The sequence below is a fragment of the Mastacembelus armatus genome, chromosome 24 (assembly GCF_900324485.2).
Source record: "Mastacembelus armatus chromosome 24, fMasArm1.2, whole genome shotgun sequence".
Taxonomy (NCBI): Eukaryota; Metazoa; Chordata; class Actinopteri; order Synbranchiformes; family Mastacembelidae; genus Mastacembelus; species Mastacembelus armatus.
In genome coordinates this window covers 6,990,567-7,015,094 of record NC_046656.1, presented here as the reverse complement: position 1 = coordinate 7,015,094, position 24,528 = coordinate 6,990,567, and the positions used below count along the sequence as shown (strand labels likewise).

The window sequence follows — 24,528 nt, the reverse complement described above, 5'->3', positions numbered from 1 at the left end:
TTACAACAGGTTGATCTGAGGTTAACAGCATTTTCCAACCAGATTTAACGTGTTTGCAAGACCAAAGATATTATTTCGCAACTGAAATCTTACATTTTATGCTGCTAATCTACACATAAGACTTCAACACAAGTTATGATGGATATTCATTAAAAGGTTTGGAGAAGTATATATACAGTATCGGGCTGAAAACAGAAGCCATCATTATCCTCTGTGTCACTTGCTTTTTTTATATACATTCTAAGTGAGAGCAACACAGTTACATTCTGTAATTTCTACCAGGAGGCACATGTTTCTTTTTCTGTAATCTACAAAAAGTTATATATTGTGCACATATTTTGTGCAGTCTTATTTGCCCCTAACCCTATCCAAACTAAGGCTATTCCCTGTCATAAAGACTTAGACTGCTCTACTTTTCAGAGAGGCGACCTTGGATGTGCTGATCCTTCCCACTTGCCATTCTGTCCTGATTTCTTTAATACTCAAAGTCTTTAACAGCCAAGGCCAGTACCACTGGTAAACAACTAGACAATCTAAGCAACCCTCTTCATCGATTCAGTTTCTTCATCTAAACTGATCTGGCATGGTGCGATTGGTCACTGGTAGTCTGGAACTACCAGATGGACTATGGACTAAAACATATAGCTAATTTACGAGTGGTTTAAGTCTTAGTTATGTAAGTCAGTGCTAACAGGGTGGCAGGATAGAGAGTAGGGGGAACAGAGGCAGGCTAGCTGAGAGGGAGAAAACTCTGATTAGTAGCTGCACGCTGACTCAGGAGCTTCACTAAACCAGCCACATGACAAACGTCTTTCATCTCTGAGCCAGGAGCCCACAGGCCCTGTCCACAACAAAGCACACATACGAACACAGACACATGATACAAATATGTGCAAACGCACACATACACACAACTAGATCCCCTACATTTACATCTTACAGATCACTGGTGCCTTTGTCTTGTTCTGGCCTTGGTAGAAATACTACAGATTATATAAATTGCTTTTCTGGAGAGAAGAAATTATGGGCATCGTCAAACAGCAGGTGGTTTATTGAAGCTCACAGCAACTATTAACCTGTTTTCTGGCCTGTAATTTATAAACAAAATTGTGTGTATGTGTGCATTTTAGAATACAGACCTATATATCAGTATTTGGAGTCAACATATAAAACTCCCGGACTCACACGACTGCCTGTGGTCACCAGCCTTACTGATATTTAACCCGGGATCAATGGATACTTTTCCTCTAACCATGAAGGATTCATACCAAAATGCAACATCTTTTTTTATCAACACAGAAAAAATACCAAACAGTTTAGTCATCGGTCTTTACTCACAAGCAAAATATACAGGTAGGCCTAAACATAGCAACAGTTGCTACAATAAGGTGTGGTAGGAAGCCCTGGCAGTGCCTGAGAAGGTGGCTATCCAAGCTTTAGCATGACTAGGGCTCTTTGTTTTCAGAGGCTTTTGCAATGTGTAGGGGTGAGTAAGCCAAGATTGAAAAAAGATGACATGTCAGTCACTGCTTGCCTTGTGGGAAAGACATCCATCTGCAGACACACACTTTGAGTGCATGCACAGAAATACAAAAACACTGAAAGATACACACACGCTTGCAGATTGTACTATGCAAATTACATGCTTAGTAAAAAGCCTTAGGATGCAGTGAAACTGGAAAAACATGAGTGACGCAAGCTAATGCACATAGCCAGACTGGTTTAACCCAAAATATTAAGAACTTATCAGGCCCATCTGACAAGAGAAGTCATTTCTCTACATTTTTTTGTGTTAAACTTGGTAACAACAGGCAAGTGTGTTCACTTAGCAGTCAGCCCACAAATGATATGCTCAGCTCTCACAACAGGCCTCAGCATGGGTCTCTTTCATGCTATGTCTGCAGAGTGTGTTCATATGAAATTAGTATGTGTGTGTACATGGTCTGTTATACTTTCATGGTGCGTGTGTGTGTGTCTCACTGAATGCAGGGTGTAACTATATTTTTGTAAGAAGAGTAGTTATCTTATACTACTTGTAATAGCTTACATGGATACTTAAGAAGTAGTTTCACATTCCAAAACTTTATTACCCCCTGGTCCATTTTACTTTTTAAATAATGGAAATACAAAAGAAGAGTTTGAAACATTGCACGACACTGTCAACAGTCTGACTGTTTTGGGACTGTGGTGGGTGTGTTAGATGTTCTATGCTCTGTAGCACAAAATGGCACACCCACCACTTCACAAAGATATATGGTCACCTGACGCATACAGTCGCTCTAATACTTTCTCTAAGCCCCAGAGTAACTGTGTGTGACACCCTACAGAGGACTGAAAACTCAAAGCCCCCATACAGAAAACTGTAGCTCCAGCTTCAGAATTGCTTAAATGAACAAGCCACAGGGCATGTTCAAAAGCAACCTTTCCTGAAACATGTGTGCTTGTCTGTGTATAATAGGCACTACACATGCTAAACAGGAATTCTTTGTGTATGTTTAAGAGCTAATTTGTGCATGCTACTCAGTCATGCATCTTCAAATATCTGTGAAGAATGACAATCCAATGGAAAATAAAATAGGGAAGCTAAGCAGAGCAAAACAGAAAAATGATGACCCAGGTGGACACAAACACAGAGACAAAGAGGCTGAATGGAAATCCACACCCACATTGTTTTTGAAGTATTTGGAGCATTTTAGACATCTGTCGCTCATCCAGTACACAGAACAGACACACTTCTTTTTCAATAAATGCATTAACCAGAACCAACTCTGCAGAGCAACTGAACAGACTATAATTTATTGTATAATGCCTATATTCTAGTGTATGGAGCTCTTGCTGCCTAGCTGAAAATTAGTTTAGTTGTTTTTGGTGGTATGTCTCACATATTCTGCCTAATGTTTGGCCAGCTGTTGTCCTTCCAGGCATACACAAAGAGCTGTGTTACTGAAAAGACTGATTCTGACACCACTGATGGCTACAAAGGATGGATGGGTTGATGTAGACTAAATGAATGGATAGGGCCATAGAGCTTCTGGTATGAATTTCAGGAATTAAAAACATGACAAAACTGAAAGGACAGAGTTGTGGGACAGAGCCAGTGAAAAACAAACATGAGTAACTAAGACAGAACTGGCAAGAATGGAAAAAGCAATTAAGTTCAGCTCGTGGGAAAAAAGTGAGACTGGACAGGACAGAGAGAAAACGAGAGAGAAGACTGCGAGATGGAAGGTTTATCCTCAAGCCCAGTCAGCAGCTGAGCCAGTTACAGTAAGTGTCCAACCCTTACACCCGCACCGCACTCCAACCCTATCCCCAATTCCAGAGTGGGACGGAGGGACATCTGGAAGCCATAACTGGGATTATTTACAACCACAATGAGGTAACGACACAAAAATGCTGCTTGCAAGAGAGACAACAGGAGACGGAGAGATGGAGAGCAAAGCTTTCCAGGATCTCACATGAAGAGGGAGAGAGGAGAGGAAGAGTCCCGCGGATGGCCTTTCCTTCCATCTGACCCTGGGGGGAATGAACATATTGCACTTCATAAGCAGGCTGGGAGTTTTTCTAGACTGTGTAAACCTTTGCAGAGGAAATACTCCAAGTCATTAAAACATTTTTCAAATGATAAGCCTAAATGACTCCGGCCTGTGAATGTGCCAGGGTTGCAAATGGCCAATCGTTAATGACGGCCAGTTTCATTCTGATACAGCATAACAGTCAATAGCCAAGAAGTTATATATATATATATACATACACACAAATACACACATATCATAAATGTGCCAGCTTGTAGCATCTCAAGGGGTCAAACAGTGGCAGAGTTTTCCTAAATTATGCTTCTGGCCAGGCTGTTACATGTATGTGACATTTCAGTGCCACAGTGTGGGCAGTAGCATCAAAGTTTGCCTCAGTAATAAGTTTCATCTCATCCCAACATTCCTATCACAACCTGGAATAACACTATTTAGCTGAAGCATTCATTTGCTCCTTTTAGAAAAAGCAGCAAAGTTGTAACTATTCTAGGTCTAGAACACCCTATTTTTCATCAATATAAAACGTTGGTCTTCTAGAAGCAAAGGATGGATTACAAAAGTACTTCCTGGTTAGGAAGAATAAAGGCTAAATAAATACAGTTAAGTGATGGCTGAACAAATAGCACTGCAAGGTCAAAGGAAAAACTGAAGCAGTGTGATTCTAATAACCTAGTCCTTAAAAGGGAAAGTGACTCAGAGCCAGAGGTACTTCAAAACAAGGCCCTTTAAGTAATTCAGTTGCAAGTAGCTTAAAAACATCCAGTAAATTACCAAAATTACAGATGGAAATAGAAACAGGCCCCTTTATGTCATAACCAGAGGTTCTCCCAACAGATGTGTGGAGGGAGGTACAATCAACCCCAGTAAAAACTTTTTCTCGTGTCTTCCTCTCTTCCTCTCTCCTGCACTGACAGCACCCAACACATTGCCATGTATGATGCATTAGAGAGGTGGATGCATGTCAGCTCTCAAAAGCTATTCATGAAAAGCAAACTGGGAACTCCCTATAGTACACAGACATATCCTAAATCATTTAACTCTGGTTAATGCTAGGCTGCACACCAGTGTCACCATTATTCCCAGTTCGGTCTACAGTATGTCTGTCTCCCCACTCCAACCAAAAGAGTCAGGTTTCCCTCTATGCCATTTTCCTTTCTCTGCCTTCCCTATCAATTCCTGTCTTCTCTCTCATCTATCCTGTGAGCTGTCCAATGAGATCACTTGCCTCTCTCTCCATTTCTTGTTCTTTTTGTCTCCTGCCTCAGTCTGTCTTTCTTGTTCTGTCACACTAATAAGAGGGCAGGAATGGTCAGAGGCCTTAAAGTAAACAATCTGTGCCCAGCAGCATTAAACAAACAGGATGTTCCCAAAATATTAAGAAACCACAAACACCAAAGAGAAGGAGGGAGGCAGGGCTTGACAAAACAATAGAGCCGATCTGGTGTGTGTTACAGCATAAAGACTGCTGCAGTGAACATAAATGCAGGGCCACAATGTGTGAAAAACTGCCTGGACAACATGAGTTTCTGCCATCTGTACAGGAAGTGTTCTCAGCACTTCAAAGAATGGTGCCTGCATATCGACCTGTTCAACCCACATTGCAAACAAGTTGATTTACACAATTCAATGTGGCCTCCTGATACCATCTGCAGATAAACAGCAAATATGAAAGGAGCCTGCCAGACCACATTATCCAACTTGGCTGGGTTTCCTCCCAGTCTGCCAGTCTGGTGACAGTGGAAGCACCAGGTGCTGCATTGTTCCTCTGCTGGGTATTCACAGTGACAGAATGATGACTGTGATAAGACTGTAGGATGTCAAGGATAGTCAGGTCACATACCTACTCCTGCTTATATTACAAGATATGGAACACTATTTATTTTAGAGGACATGCGCTGTGCAATGAGCTACAGCACCTGGTTAGATGCAAAAAAAAAAAAAAAAAAAAAAAAAAAGCAAGATGAGCCTAAACAAAGTGCTTCACTCAAACCAAGATAAAAGTGTTTTTATTGGTTGTTGCAACGATCAATCAAACAAGATGGGTGACATCATTAAGAAGATGTTTTGATTTTCTGTGTAACTTATTGGATGTTTTTAAGCTATTTTAATAGATTTTTGTGTGCTGTAAAAGACCATTTCTTGACGGAATTACTGCATTGGCCTAACTCTACTTTGGAAGGAGGTGCAGGCCCTGGAGTTGACCCCCAGAGAAACAGACATTGACAGCTGTATGAATCCTCTGCTTTTACTGCCAGCAAGAACACTTGGTGTTCAAACCCAGGAACAAATGAGTTTATGTCAGTCTCTGGCTGCGTGGACAGGCCAGAGCTTCCACATCAGCCTGAAAGGAAAAACACTATAGGGTGGGTACATGAGCCAGAGCTAGGAATACTGGTATGTGTTGTGGGAATGTTTAGCAACCCAGACAATATTTTCCTATGTATGTAAAACTCCAAGTTGGCACAGTGCAAATATAAGAATGTAGCTGTGCTGTGGCACCTCATCAAGTTCCTGGAGTACCTTCTAAATTTCCCAACAAGCCAAATTAAAGTCACTTAAACAAAAGTACATCTTTACTACCAGGGATGTTCCAGCAGCAGCATGTCACAACTTCCTGACACAGATTATAACACAAGTTTCCTACTGCCTTTTCTAGGCTCATCCGCTCACACATTTTTTTTTTCCCTCTTTAGATGTCGGCAGCTTGTGGAAAATGAGGGGGTTGTTACCATGCTACAGTCCTCTGTGGCTCCACTGGTACAGCCCAGCGCTGACACCGCACCATTTAAGGGTTTGATTCCCAGTGGGACCACCCATACTAAAAATGGATCCACCCAAATAAATGAAACATTCACATGGTATTTGTTAAGACCTTTAAAGATAAGGAGGGGGATAATAACAATGACAATTTTAAGGAAATGATAATTAAAGTGGTATAGATTGATAGGAAACCTCAGATCTCAGGTAAAGGAGATGGAGAACATCAAAAGAAAAATGATGTAGAGGAAAGGCATGAGCACAGGGTGGGAAAAGAGAAGAGAGACAGGAAAAGAAATGCCAGCTGGGAGGGAGGAAAGGAAGGTGGGAAGATAGGCTGGGAGGTGGCAAGAGATGAAGGGAGGAGCAGCAAAGTGAGGAGTTTCAAGGAGAGAAAATATAAGTTGAGAGGGATATTTTAGAAAATACTGAGAACCCGCTGCTGCCATTTACTTCACAAGTTATCCAGATGTGATCTATTCAACATTAGGATGTGCTCAGCTGTTCTCTGATGAAGTAACCCAAGATCCCTTTGATTCTCTGGAAATCTGCCCAGTTAGGTGTGCTCAAGCTGGGGCTAACAGGACCTGAAGCTATGGAGAACACTGAAGTGACAACAACTTTGTCTGTGACTGGGATATTTGTGTTTGTTGTGGTTGTGTTTACTGTTTGAAAAATAGAGACAATAACTGATTTGAAGTTAGACTTATTTTGAATAAGAACATTTAATATAGAATCATCATATTGAATTAAATAAATAATTTGAAGTACAATACATGGTTTGTCTTGTTTTTTGTATTAGACCACAACCTATGCATTTAGATGTAAATCCTACCATTAAGGGTATTTATCAAATCAAGGTAAAGATATACACAATGACTGGCAGCACAGTTTCTTTAAAAGGGTTTTATGTAACTCAGGCTCTTCCTGTTTGTGTCTCTCCACACAAGAATGAGACCAGAACAAAATATGACAGTAAAAGGCAATAAACTTGAACAGGTTAGCAAATCATTGGCATGCTGTGACACCTGACATGGATAGAAAACTCCCCGCTGTAACTCCATGCTAATATAACACTGTAACAAAGTCCACTTCTACAGTGCAGGTTGTGGCACCTCCTGTTACAAGGCCATAGGCTGTAAAGTTGGCCAACACATTAATATGGATTACACCACCAAATCACCACATTATGATTTCAAACTATATAAAGGGGACTAAAGTGTTACACTATATATACACTTCCCCATCACTTTTTGAGACCACAGTGAGTGCCCATTGGTGCAAAAAACACAAGCTTGGCTGCTAATTGTAAGTTCCAGAGGTAAGGTGTCAGTACTGGGACTTGTAACCAAAAGCATCATGAAAGCATGCATTTGGCAACAGCTGGGCATGTTAGGACGCACCACCTGTTCAGAGTAGGAGGAAGGTACACGTGAGCACTAGGAAAAAAATGAATTACATTTCAAAGCAAGGATACAACTGTACGATTATGTTACATAGCTGACAGACAGATGAGATCAGGGCAGGGCTCGAGTCTTTTCCATGTTATCATAGACAGACAATCCATGTTTATTTCAAAAACATACAAGATAAGTAGAGAAGATGCTCTGTCTTCTATAATTTCCCTCTTGCTTACATAAGCAACAATCTATTAAACAACTTTCAGTATCTATATATATATATATATTTTTAGATATATTTATTTATTTATTTGTTTGTTTTTTTCCCCAAATAATTTCAATAACTGGTCATTCTTCCAACTAAGCTTCCAACTAAGAGTTAAAGCAAAGAAACCTCAACCCTTTTCCATTTAGGACTTATCAATGAGTTCAGGCCCAACGGTGTAAGCTGTGTGAACGAAGTGTGGTCATGCAGACACCTAGATAACAATTAGGAGACTAATGACCTCAGTGATAAGCAGATTGAGTCAGCGTGGGAGGCTACAGTGGGATGGGACCTTGTTTTGACGAGGACATGAGACATCTAGGTGATCTCAGACATCAACTCTCTCAAGGGGCTGATAAACCACAGGCTGCACATGATCTGCTTCCACAGCAGTGTGCTGGACTTGGTATAGAATAGCACCAAGCACCCATGGTGAGTAGTAACCACCCCCAGACTTAAGCTTGACACCTGTGATTTCAGCATCTCACATCATCCTGTGACTTCCGCATCTTTTCACACAACTGCTTTATTGATGGATGAATCAGTGGGAATTAACAGAAGTGGTAATGGAGTGTAACAGAGCTTCATTTCAGTGTTAATGTCATATAGATGCAAAAAGCAGATTTTTGATAAAGAAAAGCCACAGACCATGAAAAATCCACTTTTCTTGATCAAAGTTGGAGAATTGTAGATTATATATTCTCAGTTTTCATTAAGTGCCAGTAAGTACCACACCTCTGCCACACCTGTGCTTCTCTGAGGATAAAACTAAAAACTTCACACTTAAAAATGCCATAATCAGCAAATTCCCCATTGGAGCATTATTAACTGAAATCATATTGCGTTGATAACTACACCTTTTTTCTGTGGCAAACAACACACCCAGCCTAATAAGTGTCCCAGCTAAGCCATTTCCTGACCCTGGGAATATCATTATTATAAATGGAAATGCCTCATTTATTATTTCCTTATCCGATGGGGATGAGTCTGGAAGGAAACAAATTTGCACAAATAAGGTATTCTGAAAACAGATGGATACTCAGCAAAGCAATTAAGGCTTAGCATCTGGCTGGGGGGAGGGGGTAAAGCATCTAGATTGTATATAGAGTAATTATTAGTATTATTATTTCTGTAAATTAAGTGTTTTGGACCAACAGAAAAAGTGTACCAAACCCCAGCGATATGTGTAATAAAGACAGTAGACAGGTGTCTCTTTCAGTTTCACTAACTTAATGTTAAATATCACATTTAATAGTAATAAATAAATGTTAAATAAATTACATTTAATACATCATACTAAAATTGTACTTGAGAAAAAAAAAAAAAAAAAACTCTCAAGTGGCTACCATAAAATATTAGCAATCAATAGACAGGAAGGGAGAAAATAAATGAAATATCTGTGGGACTTATTAGTCTTGTTTCGAATGCCTCAGGGGATAAAAATGGATTTGGGGGTGATGAAATTTAGTCATCACCAGCATGTCAAATTGTTGTGTCTGCATCATGACCTTCAGCACAGGGAGGAAACGGTGTCAGGCAGCTCTCTATATATAGAGGGGAACAACAGAGATCTCAGGATTTCCCCCACCACAGACGTCTCAGGAGACAGAAGAGGATATAGATATAGTGGGATGTCGGCCAGTCAAGACACATTTCAAATTCAAAGAAATACACAAAGACAGTTTCAAAATATTCACCTGTCGTACACACAAACAGGTTTTGCGTCTTAACTCCTTCAGTTGTGCACATAACCATTTACAAACTCTTTCTCACTCTTCACCAAAAAGCAGATCTCAGTCAAAACTGGTAACAACCCAATAACTAACTGAATATCGCCATACAAACTGTTTACAGAGTCACCTGTGAGCCTCCCAGGGGCTGCACATTCATCACTACATCACTTTATCACTTCATAACTGAGAATGTACCCCGGCGACACTGTGATTCAGACTTAAGCTGCAGGACTGAGGGATCAGATGAGCTGTATGTGAGACGCACCGCTGTTCAGGTGGAAGATGACTAAATGATGCTGATGAACTACTCGCCCAGCCAACATGGTTAAAGTCAGGCATATCCACTGTAAGGACAGAGGTCTGTGCAGTGAGTACAAGAGACAGGCATACAGCAGTGTGGACATTTAGATAGGCCTAAAAACAGATCAGGTCACAGTCAAATTTGCCACCACACCGTGAGACAAGGTCAATGCTCCATCAGTGCCAGCTATTGTTAGCAACAGTGATGCAGAGAAACAAAGAGTATCACTTCTACCGATATTTCCTTCAGCACGTTCAAGCCATTCTGTGGGATCCTAAGTTCTATTTTAATTCATCCCCATCTTTCTGTCTCTCACACACTCCTGGTCTAATTTCTCACATCTCATTTCTTATTACCTACTTAAGAAAACTGAGCAGAAATGCCACAAAATTCAAGCTTCAATCTTAAAACATCTGGAGAAGCAAACATTTACTTAACCCAATTACACCAAGCTGTGCCTTGACCAAGTAGCATTTCAAAATGAACTGCTTTGCTCAGGAGTACCTTGTTAATGACTAGTTAGTATCAATAAAATCAGTCTATCAGCATACAACTAGTTCCAGGTACTACTCAAGAAACAATATGAACTCCAGAAGGCACACCTTGGCAGCACAACTGATCACTGTGTGTGAAGCAAAGAGCATCAGCAGTTGTTATTCTTCTCTCTTTAATCACAGTTATCAAACTGATTCAGGTGCATTACGGCCTGAACCTGGATTAGAGGGCACCATGCATATGCCCTGAGGACTGTGCATATACCCTCCAAAATATCAACTTAAAAACATGTAATTGGTTAATAACAGGGAGGAATGTCTTATTAATTTAGCCTGTTTTGACTCAAAAACATATAATTATCAGATGATACTGGTTTTGACATATTGGATGTGTAGCTCAATTAAAAGCTGATGCTCAGAAGTGGGGGCAGAAGCGCAAGCCTTCATTTTCCTGGTGTTCTGGGATTTAAATTAGCCTGCTTGTGTAACCTGTAGGCTGCTGCAGCACACCTTAATAAGTCTTAATAAGCACCTAATGAGGCTTTTCCACTAGCACTACTCGGCTCTACACGACTGGACTCGGATTTTGGGGTTTTCCATTAGTGGATAGTACCTTCTATCCGGTTCTTTATTTAGTACCTCCTCGGCCGAGGTTCCAAGAGAGCTGAGCCAATACTAAAATGTGATGTCAACAGACTGCGGGGCAATGATTGGCCAGGGAGTGATGTCACTAGAGGAGTCATGAGAATGTCATTCGACCGTGTCCGACATGAGAATCAAACCCGCCATTTTTAAAAGCCGGAAACGGCGACCATTTGTTTCCATTTTATTGTCCTTAGCGAGGCAAATGGCTAGTGCTACTGGCAAAACAACACTATGGTCCTACAAGGAGGTGCAGACGTTTCTGTACTTGGTGGCATCACAGTAATTTCATGCTGCCGTTTCATCCCACAAAACCGCGTTGAGTAGAATAGAGCCGAGTAGTGCTGAAACTGTATAATGAGTGGCATAATTTAGCCTGAACAAATTCAAACAGCAAATACCTCTTCTTTTTATTTTTCATAGACTTCCCTTTACAAGTATGACAGCATGAGACAGAGGATCAAAGCCTGTGTATATATGTGTGTGTGTGTGTGTGTGTGTGTGTGTGTGTGTGTGTGTGTGTGTGTGTGTGTGTCAGTGGATGCAGCAGAAGAGCTTTATTAGGGATGCAGCTCAGCTCTGTGCTGTGCTGTCAGGATGTAGCTGGCTGGTCTGATGCTGCTGTCTGATCGACTTATTCTGTACGTGTGTCTGTTTTGCACATGCTAACCCTGCAAACACAACCAAAAGAGGCGAACAGCCACACCCACATACAATACACAATGCTATTGGTGCATGCCCTACACAGACACACACCGACCCAGCCTTCTCTGTCACTAGGCAAAGCTGGGAAATAGCAATCTGGGAGGGAGCAAGGGAGGGGGCAAAGGAGATGCAAGAAGCAGGAAGCAGAGCGGGACTGAAGGACGGAGCAAACAGAGGAAATAAAGGAGAAAAAGAAGGACAATACTGAGCCAAAACCCCAAAGATGTAAAGAGGTGCATGTGGGTTTATCATAGTGCAGGTTAACAGAGGAGACAGCACACTGGTTGAATGACACAGACCTAAACAACAAGGGCAATCAAGGCAGCAGAAGCAGACAGACAGGGAGAGTGAATGACGGGTGGTGCTGGTGGACAAAGTGGCAGACCTGGCTTCATGTACACAACTGCTGTTCTCCCTAATATTGCACCTCAGCTCCAAATTCCACAGGCAGCCAGCTATGATGGGCTGGGGCCTGAGACAGTACTTTTTCCACACACAGCTGAACCCTCCTCTCAAAGCAGCCAGGGGGTGTGGCTACGGCACATGGTAAGGGACAGAAAAGCAACCTCTATTAGATGTTTGGAGTTCTGACCGGCTTTTGTTAAACAATGTAAGAAAGGAAAATTCTGCAGCAGCAGTCAAGAACACACTGAAGAAACATATTGGTCCAACTGGGGTTCTTCCAATAGGAAAAATATCCCAAATACAGGTTTATGTTTTACTGATTTTTTTTAAGGACATTGTCTGACATTTTAATGCATCCCCAGTTGTGGGTTCCTCACGCAGTTTTCTATTGAAGACAAACCATGAACTACAGTTATTAATTCTAATTTTGTTGCAAATTCAATTTTATCCTGACCTGCATCACAAGAATACATTTAGAAGCTAATGGAATTGATGGATTAAAGGTGAGGCAGTACTATGGTGCACAATCAATGCAGGAAGCAATGCATCTAACAAAGAGCCGAGCCATAATAGCAGAAGCCAAACTCTTGCTGAAGAACAAACTCTTTATCGATAAAACAACATAAGGTTGGAATATGCATCTAAAATTAATGCTAAATGCTACTTACTGTGCTAAAGCAATGGCAAACTACACACCACACAAAAACCTGAACCAACAGCAATTAGATGGAAAGTAGGGACAAATTCCCAATGGCAACTGCCATATTATACAGTCCAAAACCTTCTAAATTACCAAATAAATAAATAATATCCCTGCTAAAACAGCCAACAAGCCTGAAGCAGAGACAAGTGGAAGTGAATTAGACCCCTTGGCATCTCCCCATACTACCACAGCTGGGGTTTGATGTCAAACTGCCTTACTGTTTCTCCACACATCCTGTGATAGAAAAGGGAAGGGAGGAGAGAAGGAACTGGAGGAGGAGAATCCAAAGGGCCAGAGAGGATCACATGCTGCAGTTTCTTTCATGTTATTTATGAACCTATGCCCTGACAAGGCTCCTGAGGGCTGTGGTTTTACAGCAGCTAATAGGTTTTATCCTGGGGTTGAGACAGTGGGGATGAAGCCTAAGCAGCAGCCACACTCTGGTGCTGATAGATTTATGAATCACTGGCATGGAGTCAATTTGGCACGGAATCCCAGAATATGATCAAAAATGTTTTTTGAAATTGTATTTTGTGTATACATACATTTGAATCTATAATAATTAAATAAATAATATATAGTAAAATAATAATAAAAAGAGTCAGTTCATACGAGAGTTCAGGCCACCAAAGGTAAAAAGGAGCTAATTGCAAGCAGGCACTAAAAAGAACACAAATACATAGTTTAATAAAATAAAGGCCCAGTTTGGTTTTGTTAAACATTTATGAAGTCACTGAGAAAAACCTTGCAAAGAACTGGTATAACAAAGAAAATCAATAGTATACAAAATAAAGAAATTTTATGTACACACAGTCTGAATGGCCTCTAATAGAAACTGTATGGAAGCCAAAGTGTGTCTACAACTGCTGCCCACACAGTCTTAGAATACCTAATCCCTAGATTTACCACTGGTTAAACTTTCAGGGTTACACATTTCATTAAGCTTCTTTCCACATCAAAAGTGTATCACAATACATACAGCATGAAATACACTACTATTGAATACATGCCATACACATGCAGCATAATAGTAATAGAATCCGTCATTAGGCAGGACAGTAAAAGTAAGCTTTGTACTAGAAGACCAAAGACCAACAAGATACATTTTCAGGGATATTCCCTTAAGCTGCTGTTGTAATTACTATGTATTTCATCTAGTTTTAGAAAAGGAGAAAGGGAAGAATGTATGTTATGCACTTTTCTGCTGTTGTTATGAAATGGCTTTTACACCAAAGTGTAGATACAACCCCATTCACTTACACAGACTCCCAGTTCAGTGAGGATGGGGAGGGACAAAACTATTTGAGCATGCACCTTTGCCAGCTGGCCATGGGACCTTTTCGGATGAGGGAGGGGACTAGAACCCTCTGACAACATTTTTTAAAAAAAAATATGAGAAAACAATGTTGCTTTGTCAATAGTGGCACCCACTTACTAAATGGCTTCGGTGAGCTGACGAGTCATTACAGCAGACCGGTATTTTTTTTTTTTTTCTTCCAGTATTTACAGAAAAACACACTTACAAATAATTAAAAGTAAAAGCAGCACCTAAGCCTCTCAAAATTCATAAGGAATCCTTGCATGCTAATTCCAACGGCTGAAATCTGCAGTAGTTACTAAAAGCACTAGCTAAGATAGTAGTGATGTAGTAGTAACTAGGCTACAGATGATAGTGTACAGAAATAAGTAATGCTAATACTTAACATCCAGAAATAATTACATGACTATGCATATGTCATGTACTTCAGGCTAAACTAGGCCAATACAACAGAGGAGGAGATATTCCATCCATCCATTATCTATAGCTGCTTATTCCTATTTAGGGTCACAGGGATCTGCTGGAGCCTATCCCAGCTCTCTTTGGGTGCAGCGGTACACCCTGGACAGGTCGAGGAGAAGATATTGTGAAAAGTAATCATTTTAATGAGTAGATGCAGCTTCATTTTCATACAATCTGTAACCACTGGCTGAGGTGATGGACAGACAGCTGAGCAGAGAATTTAACCAAACCCACCTAACCAGCAGTGCAGGGTTAAGAAAAAAGAAAAGGGGAAGGAGGAAAAGAGGTCATTTGCAGTCTAATCCCAAGGGTGCTGAAAGACTCTCTAATGACCTCCACTAAAGGGTGTCCTCTGGGAGACGGAGCAAAGGAAGCCAAACCTTCCCCTGCCACTTTCTGATGACACATCACAATTAGCAGCAGGCATTTCTCAGCCTACAAAAGCTCCCATACAGATTCACTAAGTGTTTTTAAAGGCCATCTGTGAATATCTTTATGTTGAAAATGCCATGCACAATTTTATGTTACCTTGGCAAAGGGCCAGGACCTCCTATAAAATAATCAGGTGATCCATATCAAAATTTTACGTGCACACAAAATACAAAAAAGTTGGGGACGAAAATATTGTAGGTTTCTTGTCAATTTGACTATATCCTGCAGAGCCAATTCATGTTAGAAATGCTTCAAATCACCGCACATAGAGAAGAAAAGTTAATAGACGTGTGAAATGACAGTAACAATAAACCAATGGATCCCCAATATTTTATGTCATGACTGAACTGTGACCGTGACCCCTTGGAGTTAATAACTGGCTAAATCCTTTGGCAACCATAACCCCAAACAAGCTCTTCCTGCAGCAGCAGATCAGACCTGCACAGCATTTGGGAGGAATTTTGGGCCATTCCTCTTTACAGAAGGACTTCAGCTCTGACTTATTCTTATGATGTCTGGTGTCTGGTGAGTTTCATCAGTCCAAAAAATATTTTCCCACTAGTTCTGTGGAGTGTGTACAGGCCTGCAGTAATGTTTGTTAGAGCAGCAGCTTCCTCTGTGGTGTCTGCCATGACCAATATGCTCCATGCACCATGATATGGTCAACTCACAAACAGATGTTAACCAGCTGCGATAAGCCTTTACTTGTTACTCTGGCCTTCTTTTTAACACATGGTGCATTCTGGGTTGTGCTTACTCCTCATAAATAATGGCACCAGTCCCAGTAATCTTTGCTTGGGCTGGACCAAATAAAATGGGTAATTTAAAATTATATGTACAGTAATAAATGATCATATCATCTTTCTGTGTTAAATTAGGCTGAGAGTAAGAGAGAAACTAACCAGGATGTACATGGGTGCCTTAGCTATGTTTAATTGTTTGTGAGTCTACACAAGACAATAAAAGCAGCATGTGCTGATGTCTTCCTGTGGTTGTGTTTTACTCTGATACCATTCATGTGCTGACATTTTGACAAGTCCTCACAACTTCAATTTTTTTTTTTTTTTTTTTTAAGGGTTAATACTTTAGAGTTAAGGTAAAGGTCTAGGGAATGCATTATGTCAATGAGTGTCTTCACAGCTATAGTGAGACATGACCATGTGTGTGTGTGTGAAAATGTGACAAAGGCTTCTGAGGGTTGTAGTGAACAGACATCTGTTGCCTGTGAACTGGTGTGAAAAGAGAAAATCCACCAGTGACCTTGTGCCTTCCAAACAACACTAAAAATGTTGGACAAGTGAGCCACAGAGTACACAATGACACAATGCAATACAGCTGTCCCAGTTCCTCATATGACATCATGTACCCACTGGGTCCGGACTAGCTCAGTGAGCCCTTATGGTTCCTTCCTGTTCTATGCCCACCACAACCACCATACAGCCTGACAGGAAAGAGCAGAAAAAGGACAAGGATGTCCTCACAGGAGCTAGCCTATACAGGATTTTAAGGTACAACACCAATACTATATCCTGTTAGGCCTGTGTTTTTACGACGTTATATGTGAAACGCTTGTAGCAATACACACAAGCTATACATCCACGTAACCAGCAGAAAGTCCACAAAAGGTCATCAAAACCAATTTTTGGAAAACTAAACACAATTCAATCTAGGGTTACAGCTATCAATTATTTTTGGAGTCGAGTATCCAGCCAAATATTTCAGTGATTACTCGAGTAATTAGATAAAATAGACTTCTGCATTTTTAAATAATACTGTTGTGTAATGCATGACAGAAATGACAGGTTACCTTGAAATGACGTTACCTTGTGAGCTGGTCTGGTTTACAACTGGATGCTTTCTGTTCAGATGTTGAAGCACTGACAAAGTGCTGTTGTGGTTCGCCATTTCTACTTTACAATACACGCATTGCACCGTGTTGTCATCTTTTTTAAGTTCGAAATGATCCCAAACTTTGGACATTTTCTGCCTTTTATGGACAGTTTCACACTCTGCCATAGTGCCAACTTTTGATACTGAAATGTGTTGTGCAACAGTGATTACGTTCCATGTGGAGTAATGATCCCTATGTGGAGCAGGTCAGATAATGCAAGTGATTGAAAACAAGCTAAAGGTGCAGATTCCAACAATACAATTTATAACAATACAGTTTATTTTATTAGCACTACTCTTGGCACAGATGACAATCAGATGTTGTTTTATGCTTTCTTGGGTTTTTAGGCTGCATGAGCATAATTATAGAGGGGATTTTCAATATAAATTTATATTTTTTTAGGCCGAAATGAAATCCAAAATTTTTGCTGTGTTCCATCTTCATTTGCTCTTATGCAGTAGAATGTGTATTTAAATTTTCACATTTATAATAATCACTAAAGTCTCACCTTTACTTTGTTACCAATATTATCCATGTAGACCTTGTAGAGTACCTTGGTTATATCACTTTCAAGCAGTATGTATATCAGGGTACAAATTAGGGTCATTAATGAGTCATATTACTAATACTACAGGGCTAACAGTATATATTTTCCAATCACTTAAATCTGAGTTCTAGTAAATCTAGTAAAGCCAACTAGTCAGTCATGTGATTTCTAAATACCATTTAACTACACACAATAGATTTTATCAGGAAATATTTCAATAAACTAATTTCTCCATTGAATTACATGTCATACTAGTCCTGATCATGAGCCAAAACAATAAAATCTTGCCTCGTAATAAACTTTCCGCTTCATCTTTCATCACAGCGTGGCAAGGAAAAAAAAAAAAAAAGCATCAGAGTACATTTCCTGCCTGCTCTCTCTCCTCCATGAACTGGGCACATTGTACAACATCACTAATATTTCTTACTGCTACAGTACAACTGAAGGCAGCTGTCAATCCATTAGCTTCAACTGGTCTAGACACGCATTTGTTATTGCAGCAGTGGTATGGTCTAAGTATAGGAAGCCAGAGGTTCAAAGAGACAGCCTTGTATAAAGAGCTGTTTGTTTTTTGCATGGTGGTGTAGATTCAATGCAGAATTTAAAACCATGTGACACAAAAATTTTTCTTCAGAAGCAACACAAATTCTTACAGGCGCAGTGGCAGATTTTCCGGTCTGTTCAATAATTGGAATAACAGGGAGGGATTCCAAGCTGTGCACTGAGAGATAGCCTAGTCAAAACCACAATAATATGCGTGCATATAAGTATGTGTGATTATGTGTGTGTCTCCACTGTGAGTAGTGTGTGAGGCATGCTGCCAATGAAAGCTCTGCAGGGTGGAGCACACATCAGCTGCAGCTGAACAGCTGGCCACTGCAGGCTGACACTGAGTCTGGATTGAGAAAAGGTCATGCAGCCTCCCCCATGTTTGCCAACTGCTGGCTGGCATGGCTGACCATTTTCATTCAGCTGCCCGACAACCAGTCTCCCAAAGCAGGGACAGAGATTAGGACAAAACAAAAAGCAGGAAATGATGAAAGTAGAGCAAGAAAAGAGAATATCTATGAGAAATCATCTATGAAGTTTTTTTTAATAGTTAATAAAAACCAAGCAATTAAAAAAAAGATGACATTAATACTGCTATGGTAATCAGTTCAAAAATACATACGGCATCGTATCTGCTGGTGGAGTATCCTGAAACACTACACTTCATAAGCAAGGTACTGATGTGGAAATGAAAGAACCTCACAAAGACACACATTTCCTCCCTAACTTTAAACATAACCACTACTTACCTAACCCTAACATCACCCTAACCTTAAACCAAGCTTCCCTAAAATTCAATGATGTACCATTATGGCCAAAACCCAACAATGTGAGTGTGTAAACAGGTTTCCCTCCCCACACTGTGAGTAATAGGCACATGCATTATTGAGCTTTTGACTAAGAGTTGCTTGTTCTACTGAAAGTCATATTCATAGTGTAGAATGACACTCAACCTCAGCCTGCATTTATGTCTCCACAAATATCTATGGTGTTATAGCAACTTAAATTCGATATTTGAGATAAGCAACAACAGCAAATCACTGAAATCCATTTCATTTAAAACAAGTGAAGAGATTTCAAAACCAGGTTATGAGGGAATAAAAAGCCTGAGCTGGTGGAAGTGTGGAACTGCTGTGGTATATGTGGGGTCAGGATACAGCGTACTTTCCCGTATTCGTTCCCCCTGTGGCTGCAGGTCATGTAGGGGTCTCTGTTTCAGCTGAAATGAGGTCACCAAACAAGACGAAAAGCAAATCCAACACAAATGTTTGTATTCTTCTCTGGCTCATTTACCAGTTTTCCGGAAGACGAGGGAACATCACTGCACCTTTGTCATGCCTGTGCCGCTGTATCAAAAAGGTACCCAGGCATAGCGACTGAAGTATGATGAGGCAACTTTGCTTTCAAAGCATGCTGTAGCTTCAGAGGCAGTCTGAGTGGCTGACAAAGGGCTCTTCGGTTTCATGGGGCCATCTTGAACCATTTTCCTGCTTGTAGGACTGAACTGTGTTTTGAGCATGTGCTAACTATCTGTCCGAACCGATATGTTTCTTACAAGCTACAACCGGTCATGTGCACACGCTGATGTTAAAGTATAAACACAGGGCCATAATGGTATTACAGCATGTCCTCAGATAGCACTTAGCTTGTAATTGTCCAAATAGTACACAAGCACTCTTTAGTGCTGCCTGCTACCTCTGCTCTAACATCCAGTTGTCTATGGCTCAGGGTATGTTTTAGGCCAGCAGGTATACCATCACAATGTGAATCATTTAATCACTGTATCCTTAATTGACCCCACTCGGCCATAATGTGTATAGTCTATTTGTTCCTGCTGTTATCCAACAAAGAATTCTAAGAATACACGTTTTTAAAATAAAAATAAAAGTCAAAGACAGCAGTGACCCAGAAGTAATGTTTAAAATATTTTTTACCATTTCTCTAGAAGTCAAACTTCCAAAACAATATCACCCCATCCTCATTCATATTGCACATCTGTTTAAACAGGGTCAGTGGATCTTTTTATCACCTTCTATAAGAAGCAACCTTATCCACTGAATCAATGTCTGACTCCTATAGTCAAAAGTCAAATAAAGCTAAAAACATCAGAGAATAGGACAGATGATTAGAGACGTTACTGTTAGTCAGCCACGTAACCTGCTACGTGAAATTCATTTGTATTTTGTTTAAAGTGTTTTTTGTTTTTTTTGTATCTTGTTGCTCTCAAAGGAATCTTGTATATGGGCTAACTAATAACGATAAGAAGAAGATAGATCTCAACGTATCTTTGGCTTCACTGACTTCTAGGTACTAAGAGCAAATTCTGCACCTTAATTAATTCACTGACATTATTTGTGAAATATGAATTCCACGTCACAACAAGCAGCAACATGAAACTGCTATCCAACTGTGATGGCCTGGGCACACCTGCACGTTTTGTGTTGTGTCTGCTCAAGCTCTGTCAGAGAGTTCCTAGTGTCAACACAGGGAAATGTCAGGATGAAGTCAGTGCTTGGCACCCAAGCAGAGGGCACCTCAGCTTAAAGGCCAGGGCATACAGGCATTGTTGCACAGCCAACTGCATGGGCAGGCTTTCTGCAGCAGACAGGCGTAGGACTAGCAAATAGGGGAAAATAAAGTGCTCTAAAGGAAGCAATACATGTGTAATGAAAAGACACAGTTGGTTTAGACTTTTGATAGACAGGAAAGTACATCTTTATCCCCTTACAGACACAAAAAACAACTTCCAGTATTTTATGAGCCATTATAGTTCTATATTTAGCACAGAACTAGTTGCCCAGATGGCTGCTGGTGGGGTTGACAAACCTTGCAGCCACAGCCAAAATGTACCACCATTTGACAGATTTAACTGCTGTCCTGTCTGTCTTTGACACACACACAGTCACCCTACATCTGGTCAAACTGCAGCCTGTTTAATAGTGTAGTTTTAGAAATTAAGAGAAAATAAGCCAGCAAGTGTGTGTGTGTGTGTGTGTGTGTGTGTGTGTGTGTGTGTGTGTGTGTGTCCTTGCCTCCCCCCGTTATAATTTTGTTTCTTATCACTTGCTGTACTTTGCTCCTGCGCTGCCTCAAAAGTGTTGCAGCACTTCTTCAAGGGCTTTAAAAGACAAGCATGCCCAGCCAGGCATGCTCCGGCAGCTTGCTGGGCCTCTGCACCAGATAAAAAGGTGAGTTGTTCACATTCCTGCTTCATGCACAAACCAAACCCCCAGTGTCACAAACACACACACACACACACACACACTACTTCTTGCACAAATGCTTGAGTTGTTTGTGTGTGTGTGGTCTTCCTCCCTCCAGTGTGTTGTTTTTTCTAACCTCACTTTTAAAAGTGGGCAAGTTATAAAACTACTAGCCCAAACTAAGGAGAGTCCTCATTAGAAACTAGTCAAATCCTAGGTAAAATATTGATCCGACTCATCTCGGTGCAGATAATGGCAAAACACTGCTGCTTTTCTTTCATTACAACAATGTCTCTCTACGCAGCCAGGTAGGTTATCAACAAGCATTTACCTACATGCCTCTAAAGAACTGCCATGCAAAGCAGCTATGAAAACTGAACTGAGCACAGGGGGAACGGCATCTACTTCATGTAAAACTGGTTTTTCACAATAAAAAAAAAAAAAAAAAAAAAAATGGTGGCCTAGAGAATGAGACATCTTTATGAGATATTTCCTGGCTTCCTATCAAAACTCCGAGTGGGCCTGTTAGAGATCTTCTGCTATAGTAAATGTCTTTCTGTGCATTTGGAAACCTCCTTTTGTAAATAACATTTCTGTTTCTGGTAATAAGACGTGCCTTGTGTTTAACGTGTATCCTTCTAACTTCAGTGTGCTGTCATCTATTCTGCTCTTTGCCAAAACACATAAAACATTAAATGAGAGGATTATAAAGTGCCCTTGCTTTTAGTTTTAGGGAGGGTTTGAGTGAGAAGAGAGCAGGCCAACTGAGTCCCACTACTACTATAAAAGGAATGTGATGGGGAAGGGAGGGCCACTGCACCACCAGCATTATCAGCCTATCATCTTACCACAACGACAGGGAGGCTGGATGCACAGGCCAAACAACAGGGAAATAAAAGCTTGCTTACCCCAGTCCAGGAACTCCAGGACATTCTTCTCTCTCCTGAGGGGAGAGCTGTTGCACTCATCGTAGAGGCACACCAAGATATCCAGCAGCGTCTCCACACTCAGGCACTGGCCGGTGGACTGGGCTGGCCCGTCCAGGATCAGCTTCTCCAGCTTCTTCAAACGCACCTCTCCCGACATGGTTATTGTTGCTTTCTAAAGTAATGATGGTGGTGATAGAGGAGGTTGGGGGGTGATGAGCAAACACCTCCTCGGCCTGGTGGTTAGCCCAGAGGGGCCTGTGAAGAAGTTCTCTCACCTTGAATATTTCTCCAAAATAATAAAATTAAGTAGAGGCCAAGTCGGGACTAATTCCGCGTTAAAACCAATTTATTCATGGTCTCCCCCTCAAGATCCAGTTTCTAGGAGATGGGTAAGAGGTGTAGCACTTCCCCATTTTATAATACCCACAGGGCACATAAGAAAGAAGTAGTCACAGTCACAGACCCTGGCTGGCCCGGGCCGGCTGATTTTTAGTGAAATCCCAGTGTTATCCTGCGGTTTGCTGGTCTTCCCTGCGTGTGGACCTGAAAATAGTCGAGTCGCTGCAGTTCAACAGATCTGCTTGAGTTGTTGTGGCAGATATTTAGGCTTCTCCATTCTTGCAGCAAGCCAGAAATGAGAGGCAGATCTGCAATGCTACAAAGCCCCAGTGCCCCTCCTCTGCTCCGACACAGGCTTAGTTAGCAGCCTGCTAGCCTAGCTCCAGCTAGCCCGTGAGCTAACGTTAACTAAATGCCATCATCGACCCTTTAAAAGCGCTGACATATAATATGCACAATGTTGGCAAATCTTGACTAAATTCCGCCCCTTTTTGACAGTATGGTTATTTTTCATCCAGCTGGAAAATACCTCCTTGTTTTAACAACTCAGATATGTTCTTTAAATCCCATTCTTCGTCCACAAACCAGACGTCTCTAGTTTCTTAAACCGACGGTCAGTCCGAGAGCAGCAGCCAGTAAGTTGGCCGTCAAAACGCAGGTCCTTTTTGAAGGTTACAGGGGCGCTCGTTTCGCGTCAAGAGGAAAGCTGGAGTCTAGTTTTGCTTATTCCAAATACGGGACACAGCCTAAACTCCCCCTGTCCTTCCCTTTGCTGTGCCTGCCTCCCCCGCCGGTCGGTCTCTTCTCGCCGTCTTTGCAGTCAACTAGCGGCTGCCTGCTGCCAGAGACGCTGCCCACTCAGGAGCACCCAGTGGACAGCTCTGTCCATAACGGCGCGCTGGATTATGGGAAGCGGGGCTCGGCCGTAAAATATGAATGAGGTACAAATAAGTGTTCCGCTCGCCACACTTCTTCTACACAGTTAAAACACAACTTATCCCCACTTTTTCACTCAATGAATAATGTCCTGGCTGCAACGGGATACGTTCCGCGAGTTCTTAACTTCGTCATGTGTCGTTTTTTAAGGAAAACTATGGAGATGGTCACGCATGCGTACTGCGCGGAATCCTCAAACCAGCCATATTTGCTGTACCGCAGCGTGGACCCGTCGATCCCCATTCAGCTACCAGCCCATCTTCCGGAGTTATGGCATCTCTGGTCGCTGCTGCAGGCAAAGTCTAGGATCATCATCATGGCGCCCGTCATAGCATCTGCTGTGCGGAGGGGGGGGGGGGGTGCTGTCAATATTGTGAATGGAAACTGCAGGCTGCCTGTCAGTCAGTTTCTTCAGACTGTCCCTTTAACTGGCTGCATAACATTTAGGTTGTGGATATATGGCCCAGCTCGGAGTCTGCGTCAGTCCAATCTGTGCTTAGAGCTCAGAGCTCCGTGGGCCACATTCCCACAACCTGGCCTGGTTTTCCTGTGTGTTGCATTAATTCAGTTGCATAAGCTTAAAAGTCTGGCAGGTTATTGTACCCTGACTACATCTTTATAAGAGTGCTGTATGTCCACATGTCTACATTGAGGGGTGACTTCATCTGATACATTGCATCACACAGTTATAGATGACAACAGAAATTACAGCTTTGATAACGATGCACACTCACCAGGCCTGTGACTGCATCCTGTGTGTGGACCAAGTCACTGGCAGTAAGTCACATGAAAATAATCAAATGCTGTAGTTTGTATACTTCATTGCAGGGCTACAACATCTAGATGTGTCGATTTGTCCAGGAACGTTCTGTCTCTGTCTTTCAGATTACCCTGAGGTCTGCTGTGCCCCTGCAATGAATGAATGAGTCATACTTTTTATTTGCACAGATTAGTGCATGGGAATCAGACACAGCCTCAATGTTG

At 41.4% G+C, this 24,528-nt stretch overlaps 1 protein-coding gene across 8 annotated transcripts in view; it reads right to left on the bottom strand.

The window, feature by feature from the left end:
- cdc42bpab (CDC42 binding protein kinase alpha (DMPK-like) b) overlaps positions 1-23,696 on the bottom strand; it is a 65,973-nt gene extending 42,277 nt beyond the window's left edge. For 7 of the 8 annotated variants that reach the window (XM_026318125.1, XM_026318126.1, XM_026318130.1 and 4 more), the window contains exon 1: positions 22,249-22,426. In XM_026318125.1, the coding sequence (XP_026173910.1) occupies positions 22,249-22,426 (178 nt within the window). Of the gene's footprint in view, positions 1-22,248 lie in introns of all 8 variants that reach the window. The other variant, XM_026318132.1, reaches the window with a different exon arrangement.
- Between the last annotated feature and the right edge of the window lie 832 nt (positions 23,697-24,528).